This window comes from Eptatretus burgeri, chromosome 6, assembly GCF_056783735.1.
Source record: "Eptatretus burgeri isolate ZD-2024b chromosome 6, Ebu_testis_v1, whole genome shotgun sequence".
Lineage (NCBI taxonomy): Eukaryota > Metazoa > Chordata > Myxini > Myxiniformes > Myxinidae > Eptatretus > Eptatretus burgeri.
The window spans coordinates 109,397,611-109,421,494 of NC_140966.1; the positions used below are offsets into that span (position 1 = coordinate 109,397,611).

General features: G+C 44.1%; 1 protein-coding gene across 4 annotated transcripts in view; it reads right to left on the minus strand.

The window, feature by feature from the left end:
• WBP4 (WW domain binding protein 4) overlaps positions 1-23,884 on the minus strand; it is a 51,220-nt gene that overhangs the window by 16,025 nt on the left and 11,311 nt on the right. For 2 of the 4 annotated variants that reach the window (XM_085886697.1, XM_085886699.1), the window contains one exon: positions 7,599-7,661. The exons of 1 other annotated variant lie outside the window; for it this stretch is intronic. In XM_085886697.1, the coding sequence (XP_085742823.1) occupies positions 7,599-7,661 (63 nt within the window). Of the gene's footprint in view, positions 1-7,118; positions 7,210-7,598; positions 7,662-23,884 lie in introns of all 4 variants that reach the window. One more of the 4 variants, XM_085886700.1, reaches the window with a different exon arrangement.

Sequence of the window (23,884 nt, forward strand, 5' to 3'; positions counted from 1 at the left end):
AGTGATATCAAAAAGCAAGACAACAAACAGTGCGATGAACTGGTACTTTTCCAACTTACAAGGAGTTTTAACACAGGAGGCCATTTGGCCCATCATGCCTGCAGTGAAGAAAACCCAAAACACCACATTAATCCAATCTGACACTATTGACCTATTTTCTCAGAAGGGGAGAACAGTGGGCCATGAATGAATTGGCGTATTTAACAATGATTTGTCTGAATGAATTGGCGTATTTCACAATGATTTGCGTGAATGAATTGGCGTATTTTGTAATGATTTGTGTGAATGAATGAAATGGCACATTTTACAATGATTTGTATTGAATGAATTGGTGTATTTTACAATGATTTGCATGAATGCATTGGCGCATTTCACAATGATGTTCATGAATGAATTGGCGCATTTCACAATGATTTGTAGAATGAATTGGCGTATTTTACAATGATTTGCATGAATGAATTGGCGTATTTTACAATGATTTGCATGAATGAATTGGCGTATTTTACAATGATTTGCATGAATTGGCACATTTCACAATGATTTTCATGAATGAATTGTCACATTTCACAATGAATTGTATGAATGAATTGGCATATTTTACAATGATTTGCATGAATGAAATGGCGTATTTTACAATGATTTGTATAATGAATTGGTGTATTTCACAATTTGCATGAATTGGCGCATTTCACAATGATTTTCATGAATGAATTGTCGCATTTCACAATGAATTGTATGAATGAATTGGCGTATTTTACAATGAGTTGCATGAATGAATTGGCGTATTTTACAATGAGTTGCATGAATGAATTGGCGTATTTTACAATGATTTGCATGAATGAATTGGCATATTTCACAATGAGTTGCATGAATGAATTGGCGTATTTTACAATGAGTTGCATGAATGAATTGGCGTATTTTACAATGATTTGCATGAATGAATTGGCATATTTCACAATGATTTGCATGAATGAAATGGTGTATTTCACAATTTGCATATTTTACAATGATTTAGATCAGGGGTCGGGAACGTGTGGCTCGCGAGCCAGGTATGGCTCTTTTGATGATTGCATCTGGCTCGCAGATAAAATTGGAGTTTGAAACTTGGAAAGCCCAATATTTCTCGCAGAAGCTTTACCTATAGTTTGAATGGTGTCGTGCTTCATTCACGTGCAGGGCTGAACTTGGCAGAAGGAGAGAAGAAAAAACACCTCCGAATTGTCTGAAGCGGTTTTTGTTTCGTCCAGTCATGCGGCCGACGCGAGTAGTGATTTCGGTTCCTCCAATGACGTGCCGCCGCCGAGACGAGTCACGGAATTCATCTCGACCAATCACGCGCCACCGCTGAGGCGACTCGTGATTTCGGTTCCTCCAATGACGTGCCGCCGCCGAGACGCGTCACGGAATTCATCTCGACCAATCACGCGCCACCGCTGAGGCGACTCGTGATTTTGGTTCCTCCAATGACGTGCCGCCGCCGAGACGCGTCACGGAATTCATCTCGACCAATCACGCGCCACCGCTGAGGCGACAGCATCCCAGAGTCGGCCGGCCGCGCCGCACCTCTCGAGTATGTCAGCCCGTGCGCAGGCCAGCCAGACTCACTTGGGTCAACATCTCCCTCTCTCTCATTTGCTCAAAGCTAACCCTTCGACGAAGAAGATGGCGAAAAGAAAAAAAGATGAGGAGTATCGTACATTTCAGGACGAATGGGCCGAAGAATTCGCCTTTGTGGAGAGAGCAGGTTCTGTGGTGTGTCTAATTTGCAATGACAAAATTGCATCGATGAAATGGTCGAATATAAAGCGGCACTTCGACACGCGCTATGCTACCTTTGCATCAAAATACCCTGCGGGAGACAGCAGAAAGAAAGCGTGCCAAGAGCTACTGAGCAGGGTACAAGCCAGCCAGCAGCAACTCCGCGTATGGACCCGGCAAGGTGACTATAATTCCGCCAGCTTTGCTGGATCTTTAGCAATAGTGAGGAACGGAAAACCATTCACAGATGGCGAGTATGCAAAAACGTTCATGCTGGATGTCGCCAATGAACTTTTTGATGATCTTCCGAACAAAGACAAGATAATCAAACGGATACAAGACATGCCTCTGTCGGCAAGAACTGTTCATGATCGTACCATCATGATGGCAAACCAAGTGGAGGAGACGCAAGTGAAGGACATAAATACAGCGCCGTTCTTTTCCCTGGCTTTGGATGAGTCAACAGACGTAAGCCATTTGTCGCAGTTCAGTGTGATTGCAAGATATGCTGCTGGTGATACACTGCGCGAAGAAAGTCTTGCTGTTCTGCCAATAAAAGGGTCCACAAGAGGTGAGTATTTATTCAAGTCTTTCATGGAGTTCGCTCAAGAAAAAAATCTACGAATGGATAAACTTATCTCGGTGTGTACTGATGGTGCTCCGTGTATGGTGGGGAAAACAAAGGATTTGTGGCGCTTCTCCGTGAACATGAAAATAGACCCATCCTAAGTTTCCATTGCATTCTACACCAGGAGGCACTTTGTGCTCAGATGTGTGATGGGCTGCTTGGCGAAGTGATGTCGCTGGTCATTCGTGTGATCAACTTTATTGTTGCCCGAGCCTTAAATGGTCGCCAGTTTAAAACACTGCTGGATGAAGTTGGAAATAACTATCACGGTCTGCTTTTGCACAGCAATGTGCGTTGGTTGTCAAGAGGGAAGGTGCTTAGCCGTTTTGCGGCTTGCCTGAACGAAATCCGGACTTTCCTTGAAATGAAAGGGATTGAGCATCCTGAGCTAGCCGAAACTGAGCGGCTCCTCAAGTTTTACTATCTCGTGGATATGACTGAACATCTGAACGAGCTCAACGTGAAAATGCAAGGCATTGAAATACAGTGTTATCCCTTCAACAAGCCGTGTTTGCTTTTGAAAACAAGCTGGAGCTCTTTATCATGGATCTTGAAACAGGTCGTTTACTACAGTTTGAAAAACTGAGACAATTTAAAGATGCATGCACAGCAAGTGAGCCCACTCAAAACTTTGATCTCCACCAGTTAGCTGGCTTCACATCCAGTCTCCTACAGTCATTCAAAGCACGCTTTGGAGAATTTCGTGAGCACACTCATCTTTTTAAGTTCATCACCCATCCAAACGAGTGTTCACTGAGCACAGCCGACCTGAGTTACATTCCTGGTGTCTCCGTCAGAGATTTTGAAGCAGAAGTGGCTGACCTGAAGGCCTCAGACATGTGGGTGAATAAGTTCAAGTCACTGAATGAAGATTTGGAAAGAATCGCACGACAGAAAGCGGAGTTGGCGAGCAAGCACATGTGGACAGAAATGAAAAAACTTCAACCCGAAGACCAGCTGATTATCAAAACTTGGAACGCGCTTCCTGTCACATACCTCACACTGCTGCGTGTGAGTATTGCTGTATTGACCTTGTTTGGATCTACGTATGCATGTGAGCAGTCATTCTCACATCTTAAAAACATCAAGTCCAACCTACGATCACGTCTAACGGATGAAAGCCTCAACGCTTGCATGAAGCTTAACCTCACCAAGTACCAACCAGACTACAAAGCCATCAGGAAATCCATGCAGCACCAGAAGTCCCATTAATGGTGAGTATTATAACAACATTATTTAAAAGAATAAATTCAGAGGCTTATTATACTCACATTTAGTTGAATTCAGTCTTAAAATATATTATATGGCTCTCACTGAAATAGATTTCCAAATATTTTGCTTTAATGGCTCTCTGAGTCAAAAACGTTCCCGACCCCTGATTTAGATGAATGAATTGGTGCATTTCACAATGAATTGTATGAATGAATTGGCGTATTTTACAATGATTTGCATGAATGAATTGGCGTATTTTACAATGATTTGCATGAATGAAATGGCGTATTTCACAATTTGCATGAATTGGCACATTTCACAATGATTGTCATGAATGAATTGGCGTATTTTACAACGATTTGCATGAATGAATTGGCATATTTTACAATGACTTGCATTAATGAATTGGCGTATTTTACAATGACTTGCATTAATGAATTGGCGTATTTTACAATGACTTGCATTAATGAATTGGCATATTTTACAATGATTTTGATGAATGAATTGGTGCATTTTACAATGATTTGTATGAATGAATTGGCGTATTTTACAATGATTTGCATAAATGAATTGGCGTATTTTACAATGATTTTCATGAATGAAATGGCGTATTTCACAATTTGCATGAATTGGCACATTTCACAATGATTTTCATGAATGAATTGTCGCATTTCACAATGAATTGTATGAATCAATTGGCGTATTTTACAATGATTTGCATGAATGAAATGGCATATTTCACAATTTGCATGAATTGGTGCATTTCACAATGATTTTCATGAATGAATTGTCACAGTTTACAATGAATTGTACGAATGAATTGGCGTATTTTACAATGACTTGCATGAATGAATTGGCGTATTTTACAATGATTTGCATGAATGAAATGGCGTATTTCACAATTTGCATGAATTGGTGCATTTCACAATGATTTTCATGAATGAATTGTCACAGTTTACAACGATTTGCATGAAAGAAATGGCGTATTTCACAATTTGCATGAATTGGTGTATTTTACAATGATTTGCATGAATGAATTGGTGTATTTTGCAATGATTTGCATGAACGAATTGGCATATTTTGTAATGTTTTGAATGAATAAATTGGCGTATTTTGCAATGTTTTGAATGAATGAATTGGCGCATTTCACAATGATTTGCATGAGTGAATCGGAATATTTTGCAATGATTTGAATGAATGAATTCATGCCGATCACATGACCGGAAGGGTATCAAAATGGCGGACTTGGTCAACTTTCGGGGGGAGGGGGGTGTGGGGGAATTGATAAAAAAAAAAAAGCATTAATTCCTTTAAAAATCTTCTCCAGACCCAGCAGTCAGAACGTGACCAAATTTGAGTTACAACATTAGGACAGGGCCCAGATAAGCTACAGGTCCAGTGGTCCTATTTAACAACAAGAAAAAAAAATCTTATGTTATAATATAATTTATAAAGTTTACTTTGTGCACTTAAAATTTTGAAATCACAGTATATCAGAATTATCACAGAAGCATCTTACCTACACTAGCTGTGAAAATCTTCCATCAAAAAGCTTCTGTTGTGGTGGTATGCTTTTGAGCTTTCTTAGCATCTTTGAAGTCAGCATTTAGCATTTTTTACCATGCATGTATGCCAGTGATGTAAACTCCTGTCTATAAAGCTTTCATGCAGAGATACTATTATAATACAGTACAGTAAACTGCTGAGACTTGTAATACACTCTCCCATCAGAAGCGGCGCCACACAAAACACATTCACATAGAGAATTTGTCGAGGTGGTGAGGGTGTGACCATGGTTGGTGCCCACAGAGTGAAAATAGTCCCAGAAACACAGCAGCTACTTTGTCACATCCTCACCAAAGGGGTTTACTCATTGTACTTCATTGACCTTTACATGGGTGTCCGGAGTCTTCCTACACTGTGACTGAATGAACATGACCTTCCTGCCAGCAGATTCCCTTCCATTCGTGGCAGGAGCAACTGGAGGCGAGGAATTGGGGAATTCCGAACTGCTCTCTCTCTCAGCCTGGTGTTGGCGTAGTGGTTAGGGTAGCGGCTTGAGATCCAAAAGGTCCTGAGTTCAAGCCCCGTTGGCCGCTTGAATTAATAAAACACCAGGAGGGTGACTCAGCCTGTTATCCTTCCGAGGTCGGCGAAGTGAGTACCAGTGTACTGGGCCCGGTGTATGCCTCGGTTAGAATAGGTGTACCATATCCCTGTGTTGTAAGAGGCGACCAGAGTTGCGTCAGGAAGGGCATCCGGCGTAAAACCTATGCCAAATCATTATGCGGATCATCACGGATGATCCGCTGTAGCGACCCCTAACAGGAGGAAGAAGAAGAAGAAGAAGAAGAAGAAGGAGAAGGAGAAGGAGAAGAAGAAACTGCTCTCTCTCCATTGGAGTACCGTACCCACAGACAGAGCACCACTTCTCCCACCCAAAACAAAACCTTACCCACACGATTGTCCCTTCTTTGTTGCCAATTGCTACCAGTCCCCTGCCAAACAAGGTGTGATGTTACTACATGCCATGACCTACACACGTGCAAAAGGTGCACAACATGGATGTTCATTTTATTTCACACATTAGACCTTCCTCACTCACTGCAATGTGCTCATGACCCACTCCAGTCCGTTCCCCTCACCAATTCCCAAACTGGCCTACATACCCCGAAGCAAAGCACGGTGAGTCGTGGTCATGGAAATGCAACTAAATTGGCTTTTTTATTGTCTTTTTGTTTGTAAGGAGATGACCTATTTCCCTAGCTCTTTGCATGCTGATCAATGTTTTCTCCATCTTCTTTGTTGTTGGGGACCCTGTTCCACTGCCACTTGGTATTGCTGGTATTGTGGAATGATTGGAAACTATCTTTATCAGACAAAGGCAGTTTGCTTTGATGACATTTTCAAATTTTCCAAAGTGCTCCATAAATCTATTCAACCTCTCCATTGCTCAAGGAATCTCACATTACCATAACCCATAGTACCCACAAATTTAATCTCTGATTTGATCTGTCATACTCTGTTATAGTGTTGTTATTGCCAAAGCAGTTTCTTGGCAAGGGTTATACTGGGAGGTTTGCCATTGCCTTCCCAGCAGGTGCCAATGATATTTCATCTACTCTTCATGAAGGACACTTTGGGATCTTTAACGTCCACCAACTAATGCCAACAGATGGGACACCTGGCTTAACGTTCATCCAAAGGACGGCACACACATTGACGAATTACTCTGTCTGTGAAACACCGGCACGATAGTTTATAGTTAGCTTAGAGGCAAGTGTGCGCACCTCGAGGATATCCTGCCAACACAACTTTTATTGTGAATAAAACTCAAGAAAGATGGAAAGATGATCGATGTTGGTTGTTCAAAAAAAACATCTGAATGGTGTTCACTTTGACTCTTGTTCAGGTTAGAGTTCTTCAATCAGTTCACTGGCATCTCAGATCAACATCGACCTCCTGTCACTCCACTGTGGCTACAGTCTAGACTATTTCCAAATGCTGTGCAGCAACTCACACTGTCTACTCCAACAATTCATCCGAGCACCAACACCTGCACATCAGCCGTAGCATCACGCTGAGAACACCATCACCACCTTCAAGTTCTTCTGAAAGTCATACAACATCCTGACTTGGACACATGTCATCACTTCATAATACCTTCAAACCCAGGAATGCTCTACCAAGCATCAGCACAGATGAACCACCCCCACAGGGTGGCTAAACGAGAAGGCCCACCAGCATCTCAGGCAGAAAATGTTGCCTTCAAAAGTAGCACTTCCGACATCATCATCATCATGATCATTTTACAGCTGTTTCCATGCTTACGTGTGCAAGCCATTTTCAGCAATCTGTGCTGATCCCATAAGTGAATAAAGGAAATCATAATCCCAAAAGCACCGAATTCAGGAAAGTCCAAGGAACACTTCTTTTTCTATCCGAAACATAAGCCGTTATCAGGAAATATTTACATCCATTGTTTATCATGCCCCTTCACCTCATCCAACTTCCTCTTCACATTCTCCTGGTGGTTCTTGCCTCTCTCATGGAAGTCGATGCTCTGAGGCAGAAAAGAATGAGACAAAGAAGGTAAGGAGGGAAGAGTGGGTAGTGGAAAGTGGTATCAATATTAATTCACACACAATGGACCAGCCAGCTTGTTTCCTTGGAATGGGGACATTCGATTCACATCCAACATGAAACAGAACATTTTAATAAAACAATAAAAATTGGTTTAAAGTGGATAAAAATTCGAATGTTAAAGTTTCTCTTTTTAAATGCAAGAAGTTACCGATTTACAGCAGCAGTGTGAAACCTGTGAAAACAAGAATGTGATTGACACGAAGCCTGAAAATCGGTGAACCACAGAGTCTGGGCATTCAAGCAAAACCCTCAGAAATACAATCTGTACTTGGTAGATCGAGTCAGTGTTTCCTCATTCTCAAATAACCCGTTTTGTTTCATTTCATACCAACAACAGTTACACCCTCAGGTGGACATCCCATTTGTAACTGCTATCAACATTTGTGTTAAACACTTTCCGGATTTTTTTTGGAGAACAAGTCGATGTGGAGTCCACATCAAATTGGCTAATTTTCCAATTTTTTGGTTCACGAGCGCCAGCCAGAGTGACCACTATATTCGTTATGTCTGTGTGTCTGTCTGTCTGTTGGGTCGCCGAAATAGGTGATCCTTATTGTCAGTAATTCTGTCTGTTTGTTTGGATGTTTGTCATCAGCATAATTGGTAGTAAATGTGGGTGGATTTTGACTAAACTCGGGTGGTAGATACATCTTATGACCTAGTGCTTTGGAAATTGTGATGATTGCTCGGGACGCTTTGGTTCCCCAGCAACAACCGAAAAACCTTCAAAAATCGGTACCGTTCACGCGAAATCAATTCCGAAAGCCATTATCCCACGTAGGGTTATGAAATTTGGCACGAATGATCTCCAGGTGATGTCTATCAAATATATTCCGGTTTTTGTGATATATGGAATACTTTACCCACAGCGCCCCCTACAATTAGGGTATGCGTGAAAATTGAAGGCCCCCTAGCGACCAGGTGAGTGCATCAATACGAATGAAACTTTGCGGATTCATGGTACTCAACGAGTACTACAACTTTGCCTCAGGACATATTGATAGATTTCACTTTGGTCAGGGGTCAAAGGTCAATTAGTGCAAAAATCGATAATATGCGAGAGCTGGAGATGCCTTCGCGCCAAATGCTACTCCTCCTCGGGTTATGGTCGGATGGTCATGAAAATTCACACGAATCGTCTGGAATACATTGTGCACAAACGATCGAGCCGGATTTTCAATTTAGATCTTTGTTCACCCACAACACCCCCTCGAACTTTGGGGATTTCTGATTTCAAACCGCATTTTTGGTACTTTTCATTCAAATGGGTACAGAGTAGTTATCAGTAGATGGAACTGGATGAGATTTGATATGCATAATCTTAAGGTGATTCCCTATCCGATATATATATATATATATATATATATATATATATATATATATATATATATATATATATATATATATATACATATACATACATACATGACACCCATTTTGCTCTACATCTTATAGTTTCCATGCTCGGCGACCCATCGCCGCCGACCGGCTTGTCTGTGTGTCTGTCTGTCCAGAGCATAACTCCGTGGACTTTGATCCGATCTTGATGAAACTTGATTATGTGTTTCATATCAATGTCTAGTTGTGTTTTCCTGGATGAGGGCGCACTACGCCCATTGTGGGTGGAGCCACACCCAAAAAATAGCCATTTTTAGGGGGTAGTCGGATTAAAAATCTATCTTCTCTGAGGGAATTGACTGAATGGAATGGGTTCTTTGGTATTTGAACAGCAAAATAAAACTTGTCGTTGTCCGATTTTTCATTTACGTCCCAAGGTCAAAAAATTAGAAAATTGCGAATTTTGACATAAAAATCATACGACCGTCCAAACTTTGAGAGCGAGGATGACAATATTTTTTATGCATAATCTTTAGGTCATTCCCCACCTAAAGTCTTGAAACCATTTTGCTCTTATCTCGAACACCTTGCCCGTGGCGCCCCCTTCAAGTTTGTTTTTAACGCTGATTTCATCAAAGTATCGATAATCCGAGGAGTGCGAAATGCCATATAGCCTATATGACGATATATTGTTCCTGGAATGTTCCGGAGGAAGTTTTGCACCAAAGGTCATAATCCTTGACCTTCGACCTTTAAAGGCCACAAAGGTCAAATTTTCAAAGTTGTGGGAATCGGACTGGTTTTCGACCTTCTTCGACGAACTAACTCCAATAAGCTATATCATGTATCCTATTTCCTTATTTTAATATCCACAACATTGTTTTGTGACCTTTAAAGGTTATGCAAAGGTCAAATTTTGAAAGTTGTTGAACGAAACCGGGTTTTCGACATTTTGCAGCTGTTGATTGAAGGCCACTACAATTAATTATAACTTGGTCAAAAATTATCACATTGTCTCATCCTTGACTTCTGAAACAATCTCCATCGTTAAATACTGCTCGTGAACCATTGTAGTCTTCAGATTTGTCTTTCCTTCATTAATATACAAGTCAATTTGTAGTGCAAGATGATGCAAAATCAACTACTGTTAACAAAATTGTCGTTCAGAACAATAGTGATGTTAATTCCTCCTGCTGCAACGCACCGCAAACTGCAGGATTTCCAGGGTCATGAATATTAATGCACTGCGTCATGGCTAACTGAACTCATTGACAACACCTCTCGGAAAATTGCTCTCCTACGACTCAGAATATGGCTGAATGGAAGGAAAATTCCTTCCATACAGCCATATTCTGAGTCATAGGAGGAGGAGGAGGAGATTGGGACCAGACTCTGTACAGAGCGTTGGTGCTGCTGAGGCAGTCTCCTTGGCTATTGCGCACAATCCCGGACGGGTCGCCACTCCGACAGTATACCAGCGTGCTGGCACTGATTTTGCCGACCACGGAAGGATGACAGGCCGAGTTAACCCCACCTGGTATTAATTCAACAGCTGAGCGGGATTTGAACTCAGGACCCTCGGATCCAAAGCTCGCCACCCTAACCATAAAGCCAACACCAGGCATAATCATAGGAGAGCACACGGATATCCAGGCCAAGTGTTCGAGGGGTGTTGCCGATAAAATCGCAAGCTGAGGTGCAGGCTCAGATGAGTTTGTGAACAAGACCAAGTGATTAAGCAAGCATAAATGTGTGTACGGATGCATACAGCCTGGTGTTGGTGCAGTGGTTAGGGCAGTGGCTTGGGATCCAAAAGGTCCTGAGTTCAAGCCCCGTTGAGCCACTGAATTAATACACCAGGGGGTTGACTCAGCCTGTCATCCTTCCGAGGTCGGCGAAATGAGTACCAGTATACTGGCCCGGTGTATACCCCGGTTAAAATAGGTGTACCATATCCCTGTGTCGTAAGAGGAAACCAGGGTTGCGTCAGGAAGGGCATCCGGCGTAAAACATGTGCCAAATCACTATGCGGATCATACGGATGATCCGCTGTGGCGACCCCGAACAGGAGCAGCCGAAAGAAGAAGAAGAAATGTGTGTATGGATGCATATCAGTACCCCTCTTCTGAATGAGTTGAGGGGAAAACATTGATGGCTCTTTATGCTTTGCATGTGAACAATTGGAAATAGGGAAAGCATGACAAAGATCATGTAAACCAGTATGTAAATCGCTGACATCCAGGGAAAGAGCTCTGCAGCTCGTTCGCACTCGCTCAGCGGCAAAGCCCACCTGCGCAGTGGCTCAAGTTTCCCACCTTGTTCCTGGAGGACTCCTGGCTGTCTTTACTCCCTGGATGTACAACATGATTCCAAATTCTGGGCAATCCGGACTTATAAAGCCCTTGGCCGAGGCACGGTCAGCGTCCTGGCGCAGCTTGTTCCTCACGTTGCTGCCTTTGCATTGGAGCGTGGCTGTTGTCAACCCATGCTCATTTGTTTTCCCGCCTCGGGAAAACCGTCCTCCGATAACTTCGCCCATATGCGGTTCTTCCTGTCTCATCGGGCGCTGGATGTTCTGGTGCGACGACTGTAGATTTGGCTTTGCATTGTGGTTTTGTAATGAAATGCAGGTTTGTGTGTTGAAAGTGTGATTGAATGTGCTGAAAAGAGGTGCGAATAATGAGAAAACTTAAGGGGGATGGGGGTGGGGGGAAGAACTTAGAAGGAATACAAGAAGAGGATATTTAGAGAAGCATTACTAAATAAAAGGAATTCGTACCTGCTACACAAACACAACACATTTCCCTGTCCACCGATGTGAAGGGAAAGGTAACACTGGACAACAAGGATTTTGCTATTGGGGTGGAAACATGTTCTAGACTAAATCATGGATGCTGATTCTGAATCTGAAGTCAGAATTTTCTCAACACGTCAGGATTTTGAGTCATATATATGTGGTCCAATTACAGTAGCTTGCCCTGGTGGGTGATTTTGAGTGATCATAATTTTTTTGTTGTTGTATTTTTGGTTTCAATTATAGCAATACAACTGTTGTAGAATAGTATTTCTCATAGAAAGAGCTTTAGAATGCACTTTATATTATTAAAAATGCTTGAAAACTGACCAAGCTATGAATTTTAAAGTAAAATTTTCCATGCGGCATTACAATTTTTAACTAACCCCAACCCTTCTGAAAAACGATGTAAAGACATTCGATCATGACGGTAATGGCTTCCAATATCTCAGAGAAAACTGATGTTGAACTCAAAGCAGGCATTTTCGTTGGGCCCCAGATCCGAGAACTGATGTGTGATACCGAGTTCACAAATAAACTGAACCCACTTGAGTTTGCAGCGTGGGAGGCATTTGTGTTGGTTGTGCAGAACTTTCTTGGGAACCATAGAGTTGAACAGTATGCGAAATTAGTTGGCAACATGCTGAAGGCCCATCAACGAATGGGGTGAGGCAAGATTTCTCTTAAAACGCGCTTCTTGCATTCTCATCTTGATTTCTTCCCACCTAATCTGGGTGAGGTAAGTGATGAGCATGGTGAAACGTTCCAACAAGACATTTCCGCCATGGAAACTAGTATAGGTATCAAGGCCGGTTCAACCCAAACATGATGGGTGATTACTGCTGGCTCCCACAACGGGAGACCAATTCCACACACAAGCACAAGAGCTAGTCTCTCTCACACTTCTGAACATGTCTGAACAGTGCCTATGCTAACTATATTGAAAGGAACAGTGCAAACCTGAAGTGTTGTTTCTGAATCACTCACAAAGGGGCAGATTTCCCTGTCAAGTTTACACCCTTCCTAAAGGCCCAGTCACACCTTGACGTTTTAGCCAGCAATGGCAACGTATCAAAATGTATATAAAACGCTGGCTTACGCTGAACTTTTGATGTCTTTTTTAAAGATTCGGACATATTCATAACTAGTTGGTCGTATGCATAACATATTAGTAACGGACACAGAACGTTTCGTTGTCTTATAGATAACTTGTACCAATGAATGCTTAGCCTGTTGTCGGTGTTCACAACCTATGCCCAACGATAGTCGAACTTATGCATAGCGCTGCACGTATCGCCGACGATCACGTGGCGTAGCCTTTTAAAAGGCTGCCGCACAATGATTCAAATCATAACCTCCGGAGAAATGGAAGTGTCAACATCACAGTCCCACCTTGGTGATCTTGCCAGCGTATGCCGACCTCTGAAAAATGCGTCTAAAACGCTGGCGCACGTCGAATACGGTATGGGTAAGTTTGGTATACGTGAATAGAACGCTAAAGTACACTATCGTATGTTGTAGTAAGTGGAGTACGTCTTGAAAATTTTACGACGTACTTGCCGTGTGCCTCACATGTTCTGCATGCGATGGGAATAAGTTGTACGCACGATATGCGATCGTTGGCACACGTCGACAAAAGTTACTTGTAAGTTACTCATAAGTCGAAACACGTCGAGGTAATGGTTAGCGTCAGTGTTCCAGACTCCGTTTTTTTTTTTTTTCTTCTTCTTCTTCTTCTTCTTCTTCTTCTTCTTCTTCTTCTGTATGACGGTGATGTTGACACTTCGATTTCTAGTGCGGTTATAATATAATATAATTAATAGGCTCCTGCTCAACGATTTAAATCATAACCGCACTAGAAATCGAAGTGTCAACATCACCGACATACCGAAGCAAAAAAAAAAAAAACAAACAAAAAAAAAACCAGGAAGTCTGGAACACCGACGCCAACCATTACCTTGACGTGTTTCGACTTATGAGTAACTTACAACTAACGTGTGTGGACGTGTGTCAACGATCGCGTAACGTGCCTACAACACGTTATTCATAGGTTAGAAATAAGTTTCGGGTACGCTAAACATTACCTCGACGCGTTTCGACTTATGAGTAACTTACAAGTAACGTGTGTCAACGATCGCATAACGTGCCTACAACTTATGGCCAGCGTTATGCGGAACTTGTGAGTCATACGCTGGCATAAGTCGTAAAATTTCAAGCATGCTAAAACTCGAGGGCAACCGCAACGTACAACAATGAAAGCCAGCGTACTACGACGTATGGCAGTGTTTTTCAGCGTGCTCTCAATGTTTCCAAAACTTACCCATAACGTATTCGACATGTGCCAGCTTTTTAGACAAATTTTTCAAAAATCAGCACAAGGTGGCCAAAACATCAAGGTGTGACTGGGCCTTAAGATTACCATGTTCTAATGTTATACTCAACTTATTTTTCTGCAACTTGTTTATGTTCTTGGTTTGTATACCACATATTATACATGGAGATCAATCATTGTCATCTAAATACTATGTGAAAGTAATTACTAAGCACTGATATTAGATGTACAATGTGGCGATCTGCAATAATAAAGTATCTAATATAGCATGCTGGATATCATTAATACATATCGTTGCGGGCCAGGGGTCGGGTGAGAAGACCACTGGGGGGGAAGCTATCTCGGCTCCCACCATACTCCCCGGAATTGTAGGCCGTCGCACACGGATAATTCCGTGATGCGGCGGGTCGCTTAACCGACCGTGGATGCCAATAACTCAATCGCTTGACCTAAGGTCCTCCCATCTATGGGTTAATTGGGTTACCTAATTAATCACGTTATTTAATTACCGGGGAACACGCCCTCGGTACGCCTTGTCCGAACCGAATCACTTTACCGGATCGGATGCAGCCGAGCGACACTGCCAAGGACGTACTGGCTAAAAGGAACGGATCGTTGGGAATAAAGTCCCGGCTAAACTAGGATTCGGACCATGCTGGATCAATGGAAGAAAATACAAAAATGAGCAGGGAACATTTCTAATAATAATTTATTAACAATGGGCGAGGAATGGTATGTGGCACGATCAGGATTTATTGGGGTGTGTTATGCAGAGATAGGGGAGAGAGAGGTGTGGTGCAGCAAATAAACAAGCAACTTACAAAAGCAGACAGAGCAGACTTAACGTGAAAATGATAACAATAACGACCTTCTGCAGACAGGCGCCAGGACACACACACACACGCACAGACACAGAAAACCCGATGAAGAGAAAGTATTGAAACAGGAAGGGAAAGGAGTTGAGGCTACGATCTCTGTACCTTTGTTCTTGATTGCACAACGCGCCACCAATACGTTTCGGGGGGGGGGGGGGTGCTCCGTGGTGTGGTACCCGACAGCTGGCGCGTCGTCTCTTGCTTCAGCAGCACATGTGGAGACCGTGTTCATGAAAGAGGGGCTTGAGTGCAGAAGGGGTGGAGTCCAGGCAGCAGGAGGCGGGTTGTGCAGAGAGACGAGGGCAAGGCCAGAGCGAGAGAGAGGCGGAGAAAGAGAAAGGCGGAGGGACCGATCTGACCTTTATAAGACTTGCAGCATGGGGGGAGGGGCCACCCCGAAGCGAAACGTCATCACCTGAATCTGGCGCTCCGATTGGCCCCGACCCCTCATGTGGCCCACTAACTTTGGCCGGAAACCGCCTCACTTCGTTTCTGACAAGGTCATCTCAGACAGCGGCAATATTCCGTTCCGACCCCACGACATGACACGAATCACCCACACCGAAATTGGCACGCGAATTGTCCCGCAAAAACCCCCGGGCCGTGCCCTGGCGACCGGTTGAGGGTCCCGCATGCCCGCTCGGGCACCCGACCAGCGCCGATCAATGCGCCCACTCCGCGCGCGCCAACGCGGCCCGCACCGCACAATATTCCCCGGCTCGATCGCAGCTTCGCTGGCCGTCGAGACGAAGAGATGTTCACCATCCGTGGGGAATCCGCTGCTGCCAGCGAGGGCCAAAGGTACATCGTTATGGATAAAACCATGCATGTTTCGCGAGCGGTGCATGTGTCTGCCTTCGAGCACATTCCATACAGTGCGCGAGGTTCGGCCATTACGCACGTTGTCAGTGCTTGCTTTCGCACAATTCTGCTGTCGTGTGCATGGGGCGAACACCGATGTATGGGTGAAAAGGAATGCACCGCTTTTACCTCGCACACCCACATCCTGCCCAACGTGGTGGGGAGTCGCCTTTATCGGCCTCCGTACGCGTTTCGTGCAGCGTGGGTGGCGTGCTGGCTGTGTTTCCTGTTTTTTTTTTTTTTTTTTTTTTTTTTGTATACCTTGGTCGAGGCTCGTATGAGAGCTAACACACAACTCACAGCAAGGAGGCATGAGACAAGAGGGGCGGGAGTGGAAGGGACAAAACAGTGGGGAACAGACACATTAGGTGAACTGTGGAAGGGAGAGGGATGGGGATGGGACGGGGAACATGGCGAAGAGAAGATGGACATTACAGGGACTTTCAGGAAGGAAAGCAGGAGAATTGAAGGAAGTGGGCTTGGGTGGATTACCGGGGGTAGAAAAGATCGAGGATTTGGATGGGGGAAGATAAGAGGTGGTGGTGAACAGCTGTTTTGAAAGCCTGAAGGGAAGAATGGGAAAGAATAGAGTGAGGAAGTTTATTCCAAAGGCGGGAAAAAGAGGAATGAAAGAGTGAAGATGAGCAGTGATTCGTGATTTTGGTAGTTTTACCAGAAGGGGGTTGTTGGCGGACCTTGAGCGCCCTGTGGAAATGTGGTTGGGACAAATCGCAGAGAGAGCAGGGGGGCAAGGCTGGAGAGGAGTCGGTAGAAGACAGAAAGACCACCGACCAACCTGCGGTGATTGAGTGAGAGGCCCAAAGACTCAGCTTCATTGCGGGAGATGCCAATGATCTTAAAAGCCCTGGTTTCGACAGCGTGAAGCCGAGAAAGGTGGGAGGCAGGAGCACCAGCCCAGAGGGGAGAGCAGTACTCCATCAGGCTACGGACAAAAGCTTTGTAAGTAGTCAGGAGCTCAAGAGGGCCGAGGAAGGACTTTGCACGACGGAGGATTCCCAGTCGGCGACTGGCTTTTGAGGCAAGGTTGGAAATGTGACTTTCCCAGGAAAGGTCATGGCAGATAGTGAGACCCAGAAGCTTGAAAGAAAGAGCTTGTTCCAGACGATTGTTGAGAAAGGGGATGGCGCGGTTTTCTAAACGGTCCTTTCGAAGAGACATAGTGAGAGTGTGAGATTTGTGTGGATTGAAAGACATGTTCCACGTGTTGGACCAGTTTGTGATTTTATCCAGATCTGCAGTGAGCGAAGAAGCTGCTGCTTGCCGGTCTGAGGGATGACAGATGGTACGGCAGAGGGTGGAGTCATCGGCAAAGAGAAATAGAGGATTTTCCAGAGAGTCCGAGAGATCATTGATGAAAACCAGAAAAGAACAGGGCCCAGAACGCTACCTTAAGGAACTCCAGCCTGCACAGGAAGAGGGAATGAAAGATCTCCATTTAGGGGCCCACGTTGACTGCGACAGGAGAGGAAGTCTGCGAGCCATGAGTGGAGATGGCCTTGAATACCATGGGAAGAGAGTTTGGTGAGTAGGGCAGGGTGCCAGACTGTGTCAAAAGCACGTGATATGTCCAGGGATACGGCTCGGATTTCCTGTCTGGCATTGAGGACCTCCATCCATTGATGGGAGAGCAGTAGCAGCATATCCAGGGTAGAGTGACCTGGTCTGAAACCAAATTGATGATTGGAAATCAAGCCATTGGAGAAGAGGAAGGATTTCATGTCTGAAGCGATGATGGATTCCATAACCTTGCTGATGATTGGGAGAAGGCTGATTGGTCTGTAGTTACAGGGATCTGTTTTTGCACCTTTTTTATGCAGGGCAGTGATGTTAGCAGATTTCCAAGCAGATGGCAGATGACCTTGGGAAAATGAGAGGGTGAATAGAACAGAGAGAGGGTGAGCAAGAGCAGAAGAGCAGGCTTTGAGGACACGTGGGCTGATGCCGTCTGGACCGGTTGCAGAATCTGACTCGAGGTTTGAAAGCAAGCTCTCCACCTTGTCAGGAGAAAAGGATACAGAGTCCAGGGACAGTTGGGTGCGACTGGGTAAAGTGGGTAGAGATAGTGATGGGTTTGGGACACAAGATTTAGCTGCAAACACCGAGTTTAGACATTCAGCTTTATCACGTGTGGAATCAGCAGTGCGGCCATTTGAGGTAAGGGAGGGGATGGAGGGGAACATACACCAGAAACAGATTTGATTAAACGCCACCAGGATTTTGAGGAGGGAGAGAGGTTTGAGAGTGCAGACTTGAGATGAGAAAGATGTTGTTTTCTGGCTCTCCTGAGGGTAGATACACACTTGTTCCGAGCTTTGTGGGAAAGAACTGAGATTGCCCTCAGTTGGGTTTGCTTTCCATGAGGCAAAGGCAAGTTGTTTCAGGACAACTGCCTCGCCACAAGCTTCAGTAAACCAAGGGCGGGAGGAAGGGTAAGACAACTGAACACGAGAGGGGATAAATCTGTGCATGAGGGAGAGCAAGTTTCTTGAAAGAATTCCCAGGATGAGTTGATGTTTGAGAAAGTAGTGATAGGAGACCAGTCTGTAAGTTTGATGGCTGCTCGGAGACCCTGCCAGTCGGCTTGAGTGAAATGCCAGACTCGACGGCGGTGAGGTGGTTCTCTGATAACAGCCAGAGAGATGTCCACTTTAACAAGGACGTGGTCAGAAGAACCAATTGGAGCGAAGGAAGAGCAGCAGATATTGTCAGGGAAATTTGTCAAAATCAGATCCAGAAGAGATGGAGTACCATTGGTTGAGATCCGCGTCGGGAAGTTGACCGATTGAGTCAGTCCCAATGAGTCACAGAAAGCTTTTGCTGATGTCCCATGGCAGGTGAGAGAGGTACCCACACCTAGCCAACTGGCGTGATGACAATTGAAGTCGCCACATAAGAGGAAGAGAGAGTTTGGATGAGAAGATAGAAGATGGTCCATGTTTCTCGGAGAGTGAGGTGTAGATGGAGTCATCACTGTTCGTGGACGGTACAGTACACATATAAACATGAGGTGGGAGTGGAGGGGAAGCCGAAGCCAGAGGTATTCCTGAGGGTGTGGGGGAGTGAGAGCAGTGCAGGGAGAGTGAGGAATAGAGTCTTTGATGAAGAGAGCAACACCTCCACCAGGACGAGGCTCAGGTCTGTCATACCGTAAGAAGGAGTAACCAGGGAGAGATACTTGGGAGTCAGACACGTCTTGGGAGAGGAAAGTTTCTGTTAGGCAGATAATGTCTGGTTTGTCAGTGGCAACCTGTAGGGAAAGATCTGAAAGGTTTGAGCGAAGGCCCCGGATATTTGAGGTCCACACCTTTAATGAAGAGGTAGGGGAGGAGGCTTTGGGTGCAGGAGGTGGAGGGGGCGGGGGAGGGTAGGACGAGGGACGAGGGGGAGGTAAGGAGGGTTGCTGAAGGAGTGTGGGGTATTGCAGAATAGCGAGGGAGGGGGGCCGAATGAGGAGGAGAAAAGGCTCTGTGGTGCTGGGAGAGAGGGGGGACAAGAGACAAGGAAGATGGCAGTTGAGGATTTGAGGAGGTGGAGGAAGAGATGGAGGTGAGAGGGCAGTGGAGGGAGGCAGGTTGTTGGATGAGAGGGGGCAACTTAGAGAAGGAAGAGTGAGGGGGATGAAAGGTGGGAGAAAGGTGAGGGGGGAATTTTTGAAAGAGGTGAGAGGGAGGCTTGGAGGGAGAAGAGTGGGATGGTTGCTTTGAGAGTGAGAGTGAGGGGTGAGGGGGGTGAGTGGGGACTGAAGTTGGAAAAAGAATGGTTGATGGAAAGCGAGCATCCATGGCAAACTGTGGTTTTTAAAAGTTTTAGGTCAGAGATGCGATTTAACACAATTCTTGATGGATGCAATGAAGGCGAATTCAGAGCATGGAGAGAAGAAGCGCTGTAATAGTTGGATTTTTTAGGCAAGGAATGAAGGAGAGGTCGAAATGAGAGCAGTCTGTTAAAATAGCAGAAGAGTAGTGCATTGTGAAACAGTAAAGAGTACCACATGTGTGAGAGAGGAAGATGAAGCATTATGAGATAGTTTTTGTTGTTAATATTAATGTATGAGAGAGTTCAACAGATTAGGTCATGGAAGTGTAAAAAAAAAAAGAAATCGAGGAAGACAAGGAGGAAGTTAAGAGGAAGAAGAAGTAGCAGAATCGGGAGAAGGTGAGCGTGTTGTTGTTGTTGTTGTTGGGTATATTTTTTTATTTTATTTTTTTTTTTTTTGAGATAAGAAAGAGATTAGTTGGGAGAATGGGGGATGTTTGGAAAGTGGGGAGGATGAAAATTGAAGGTAATGGGGAGGATAGAAATTGAAGGTAATGGGGAGAAAAAACAAACAACAACAAAAAAAAAAAACGATCGAACACCGAGTGGAACCGGTAGGCCTCAAGCCTAAGACTAGGCCTCAAACACCAAGTAAGAACGTCGACATAAATACTCACAAAATAGCACAATTTTTGAAACAAAACCGAACTAGGAACACACATTAACATGTAGGTGAGAAAATTAAACAGTTAAAACGGGACAAATAACAACCGGAACTTAACTTTGAGAACATCAGCAGGGAGCCCCGAAGGAGACCTCTTGCCGCTCAAAACCGGAACCGGAAGTGATGAGTGTTGAGAAAAACACCATTCGTGCAGCCTCTTAAGAGGTATTCATTCGTATGCCTTTTTAATGCAACCGGCAATCTTCCCTAGATCATCGGAAGCTCGAGTCGACAACCCTGCACTGCCAAGCACACTGCATGACTCGCAGCATGTTGGGTTTAGGGCTCGCTTGGGAACGAGGGCTCTGCACCGTTAATGCCTGCACGCTATAGTTTACTTGCAGCGGCGCGGCACGCGCTGACCTCCATGAGGGCCCACCTCAGAGCGAAGGCGCACGTGGCTCAGATTTACGTCAGGAATAAAATCAGACGAAAAGAAGAGTAGGGACGAAATGAAGAAAAAAAATGATGCAAGCAAACCTAGCTATGAGATCATCGCAACGCACTCCCTTGTTGTCCCGCAAGACAACAGGAAAGGGACTGTCTACACGTATAATAATGGAATAACTGTCTTGGGACCACTATCTGTTGGATGCATGCGGTTCCAAGAACCACAACACTTTACATATTTTGAAAACCTGACGTGCTCGCTAAATTCTGACTCCAGATTTGAAGGCAACAGCCCAGATTTAGCCAACACCTGCATTTCCCTTAGTAGCAAAAAAAAAAGTTTTATTTTTTGTTGCTCAGTGTAATTTATCTAAACTCCGGGGTTCCTTTATATGTTGGATGCAACTCCCCAGAGTCTTCCTAAACCACAACACTACCCCCTCCTCCGTACCAGACTCGTCCCGAGTCCACCAGCTCCAGTGCATGTCAGGTGTAGTTCGTTTAACACAATTACCTGGCCGATCAGATCCCTGAGTGCAACATTTGTTTGTACAAGAAAAGTTTGTACATGTCCCCATGAAGAAAATAATGAAAATTAATGCGTTGTGTCACCAACTCTTCCCACACACATTTACACAATTTTAAATTCAATTCTACATCTAAATAGTTCAGCAGCCAAAGTGGTTGTCCAACCTTGCAGTAGAGGTTCCACATGGGATCTTTACTGATTTTGAATCTTCAGATCATGTACAATCGGAATCAGAACGATGCCAAGCTGGCACCCTAAAGTGTTTTGCAGAAATCACTGGTTTCTATGGTAACCATCTCAGCCAGGTGAGCATTCATGAGTAAATAAAAAATCGTTATATTGCAGTCTTAAAATGTTGATTCATTTCTTTTGTGATATAGGGAATCCATTGAAATCTTCATACTAATGATCAAGATCATACTCGTGCTAAAAATGGAAGGTCAGACAAAAAAAAAAACCAGTAGAAAATACACGTTTTATTACCGATATAGAACAGAAAGGACTACAAATTGATTCACACAACTTTTCAATAAACATTACATCCCATCCGAACGCACGCACACACCTCCTTGTTCATCCTCTTTTTCTAGAGTGTCTTCCACGACTGTTTTGGTGTGTTCATTGCAACAATCTCATCCACCTTCACAATCATAGAACATTGTGCATGGCAACACTGAGGATGAACATGAACACCTTGATGACCTGCAGTTACACAAGTTGTATCTTGTGGAACCAGGACAGGTTGCAAGGACTTATTTGTTTTATTAATTGTCCATCCATGCATCGTAGGGTCCATGTCCGGTGGAGTTGCTTCTGCAGCATGCTTTCAGATGCTGGCTTGCAAGTGAGCCCACGTGACATTATGTTTAACTGCTTCGTTGGTGGGAGGCAGAGACAATACTAGCCTTTGCTGTTTTCAATTTCCATATCTTGTATCGCAATTCGCTCATATTCGAGGCTTGCACGTGTCCATAACATGCTGCCATGAACGCAGTACACTCTTGTACAAAATCAGCAAGTGTAGCTGTGATGTTCCCGAGTTCTGAGAGTTGATGAGCAGCTTGAAGGGCTTTCACTACTTTCATCTTTCTAATTCCCCAAAACTGAGCCACAGTATCACACCCTGATAAAGCGTGTGCTGCTAACAGTGGACCAGCAATGTTCTTGTGAAAGTCTGCAGTTGCTTTGATGTCAATACATTTTCTGCTTTGGGATGTAACTTCCATTGTTACAGGACATATGAGGTTTTTTTTCTTTTCTGCTGATAAAAGTAGACAAACAGCATGAACACGTCAGTGTTGTCTGAAATGACACTGATATTAACGTTCACAACATTCTCCTCCACAATGCTCAGCAACTGATGTATGATGATGAAATCAGCCTCTTCTTGAGTGTTTCTCATGTCTTCGTGGTGGACTGTCATTCCTTCATGGATTTCAATAGGGACTGGATCAATGCTGGTCATGACAAGTTTATGGTGTGTCCCTCTCAGTTGTTCCTGTCATTCATGAAGAGTCTTGACAATCAAATTGATCAGTTGAACTTTGTTAGAGGTCACAGTCAATGTAATTTTTTGTGGTGGAAGAAGCATCAAGCGTGAAAATTGATGCCGGCTGCTCGCTTCTTTCCCTCTTTCTAAATAAGTGACACCTTTGATGCTATAATCAAAATACCTGTCAAATACTAAGTAAACATTTGTGTCCATCTTTTTTTGCGACATATTCAACAAAATTGTCCATACAGGCAGACCTTCGCCAGAAATATAGCGCAAGTTTTAAATGCTCCTGCCCCAGGTCTCAAAGAGTGTGTGTGTGTGTGTGTGTGTGTGTGTGTGTGTGTGTGTGTGTGTGTGTGTGTGTGTGTGTGTGTGTGTGTGTGTGTGTGTGTGTGTGTGTGTGTGTGTGTGTGTGTGTGTGTGTGTGTGTGTGTGTGTGTGTAAGTTGCTGTTGTTGCCCGATATCTCCACATGTGAAACGGAGACTGACAGGTCTCAAAGTATAGTCCTCCATGTGTGTGTGTGTGTGTGTGTGTGTGTGTGTGTGTGTGTGTAAGTTGCTGTTGTTGCCCGATATCTCCACATGTGAAACGGAGACTGACCTCTCAAAGTATAGACCTCCATCTATGTGTGTGTGTGTGTGTGTGTGTGTGTGTGTGTGTGTGTGTGTGTGTGTGTGTGTGTGTGTGTGTGTGTGTGTGTGTGTGTATATATATATATATATATATATATATATATATATATATATATATATATATATATATATATATATATATATATATATATGTCGTTGATTGGTATCTCCATGTACGGGTTTCAGAATGTGAAATGGAGTCCTCCCAAGGTGGGCTGAAAGTATCCACCTTCATTTCAGTAAGAGGTCACGATCCACGGACCAAGCTGTGAAGTTTTCTTTTCTCAAAGTTTTGTGCCGAGGGCTCCCTTCAGGATCGTTATTAAACCCCGGACGTCTTCCAACTGTAGTTTGTTTGTGGTGATATTCCCAGGGATGGTTTTTAATATCT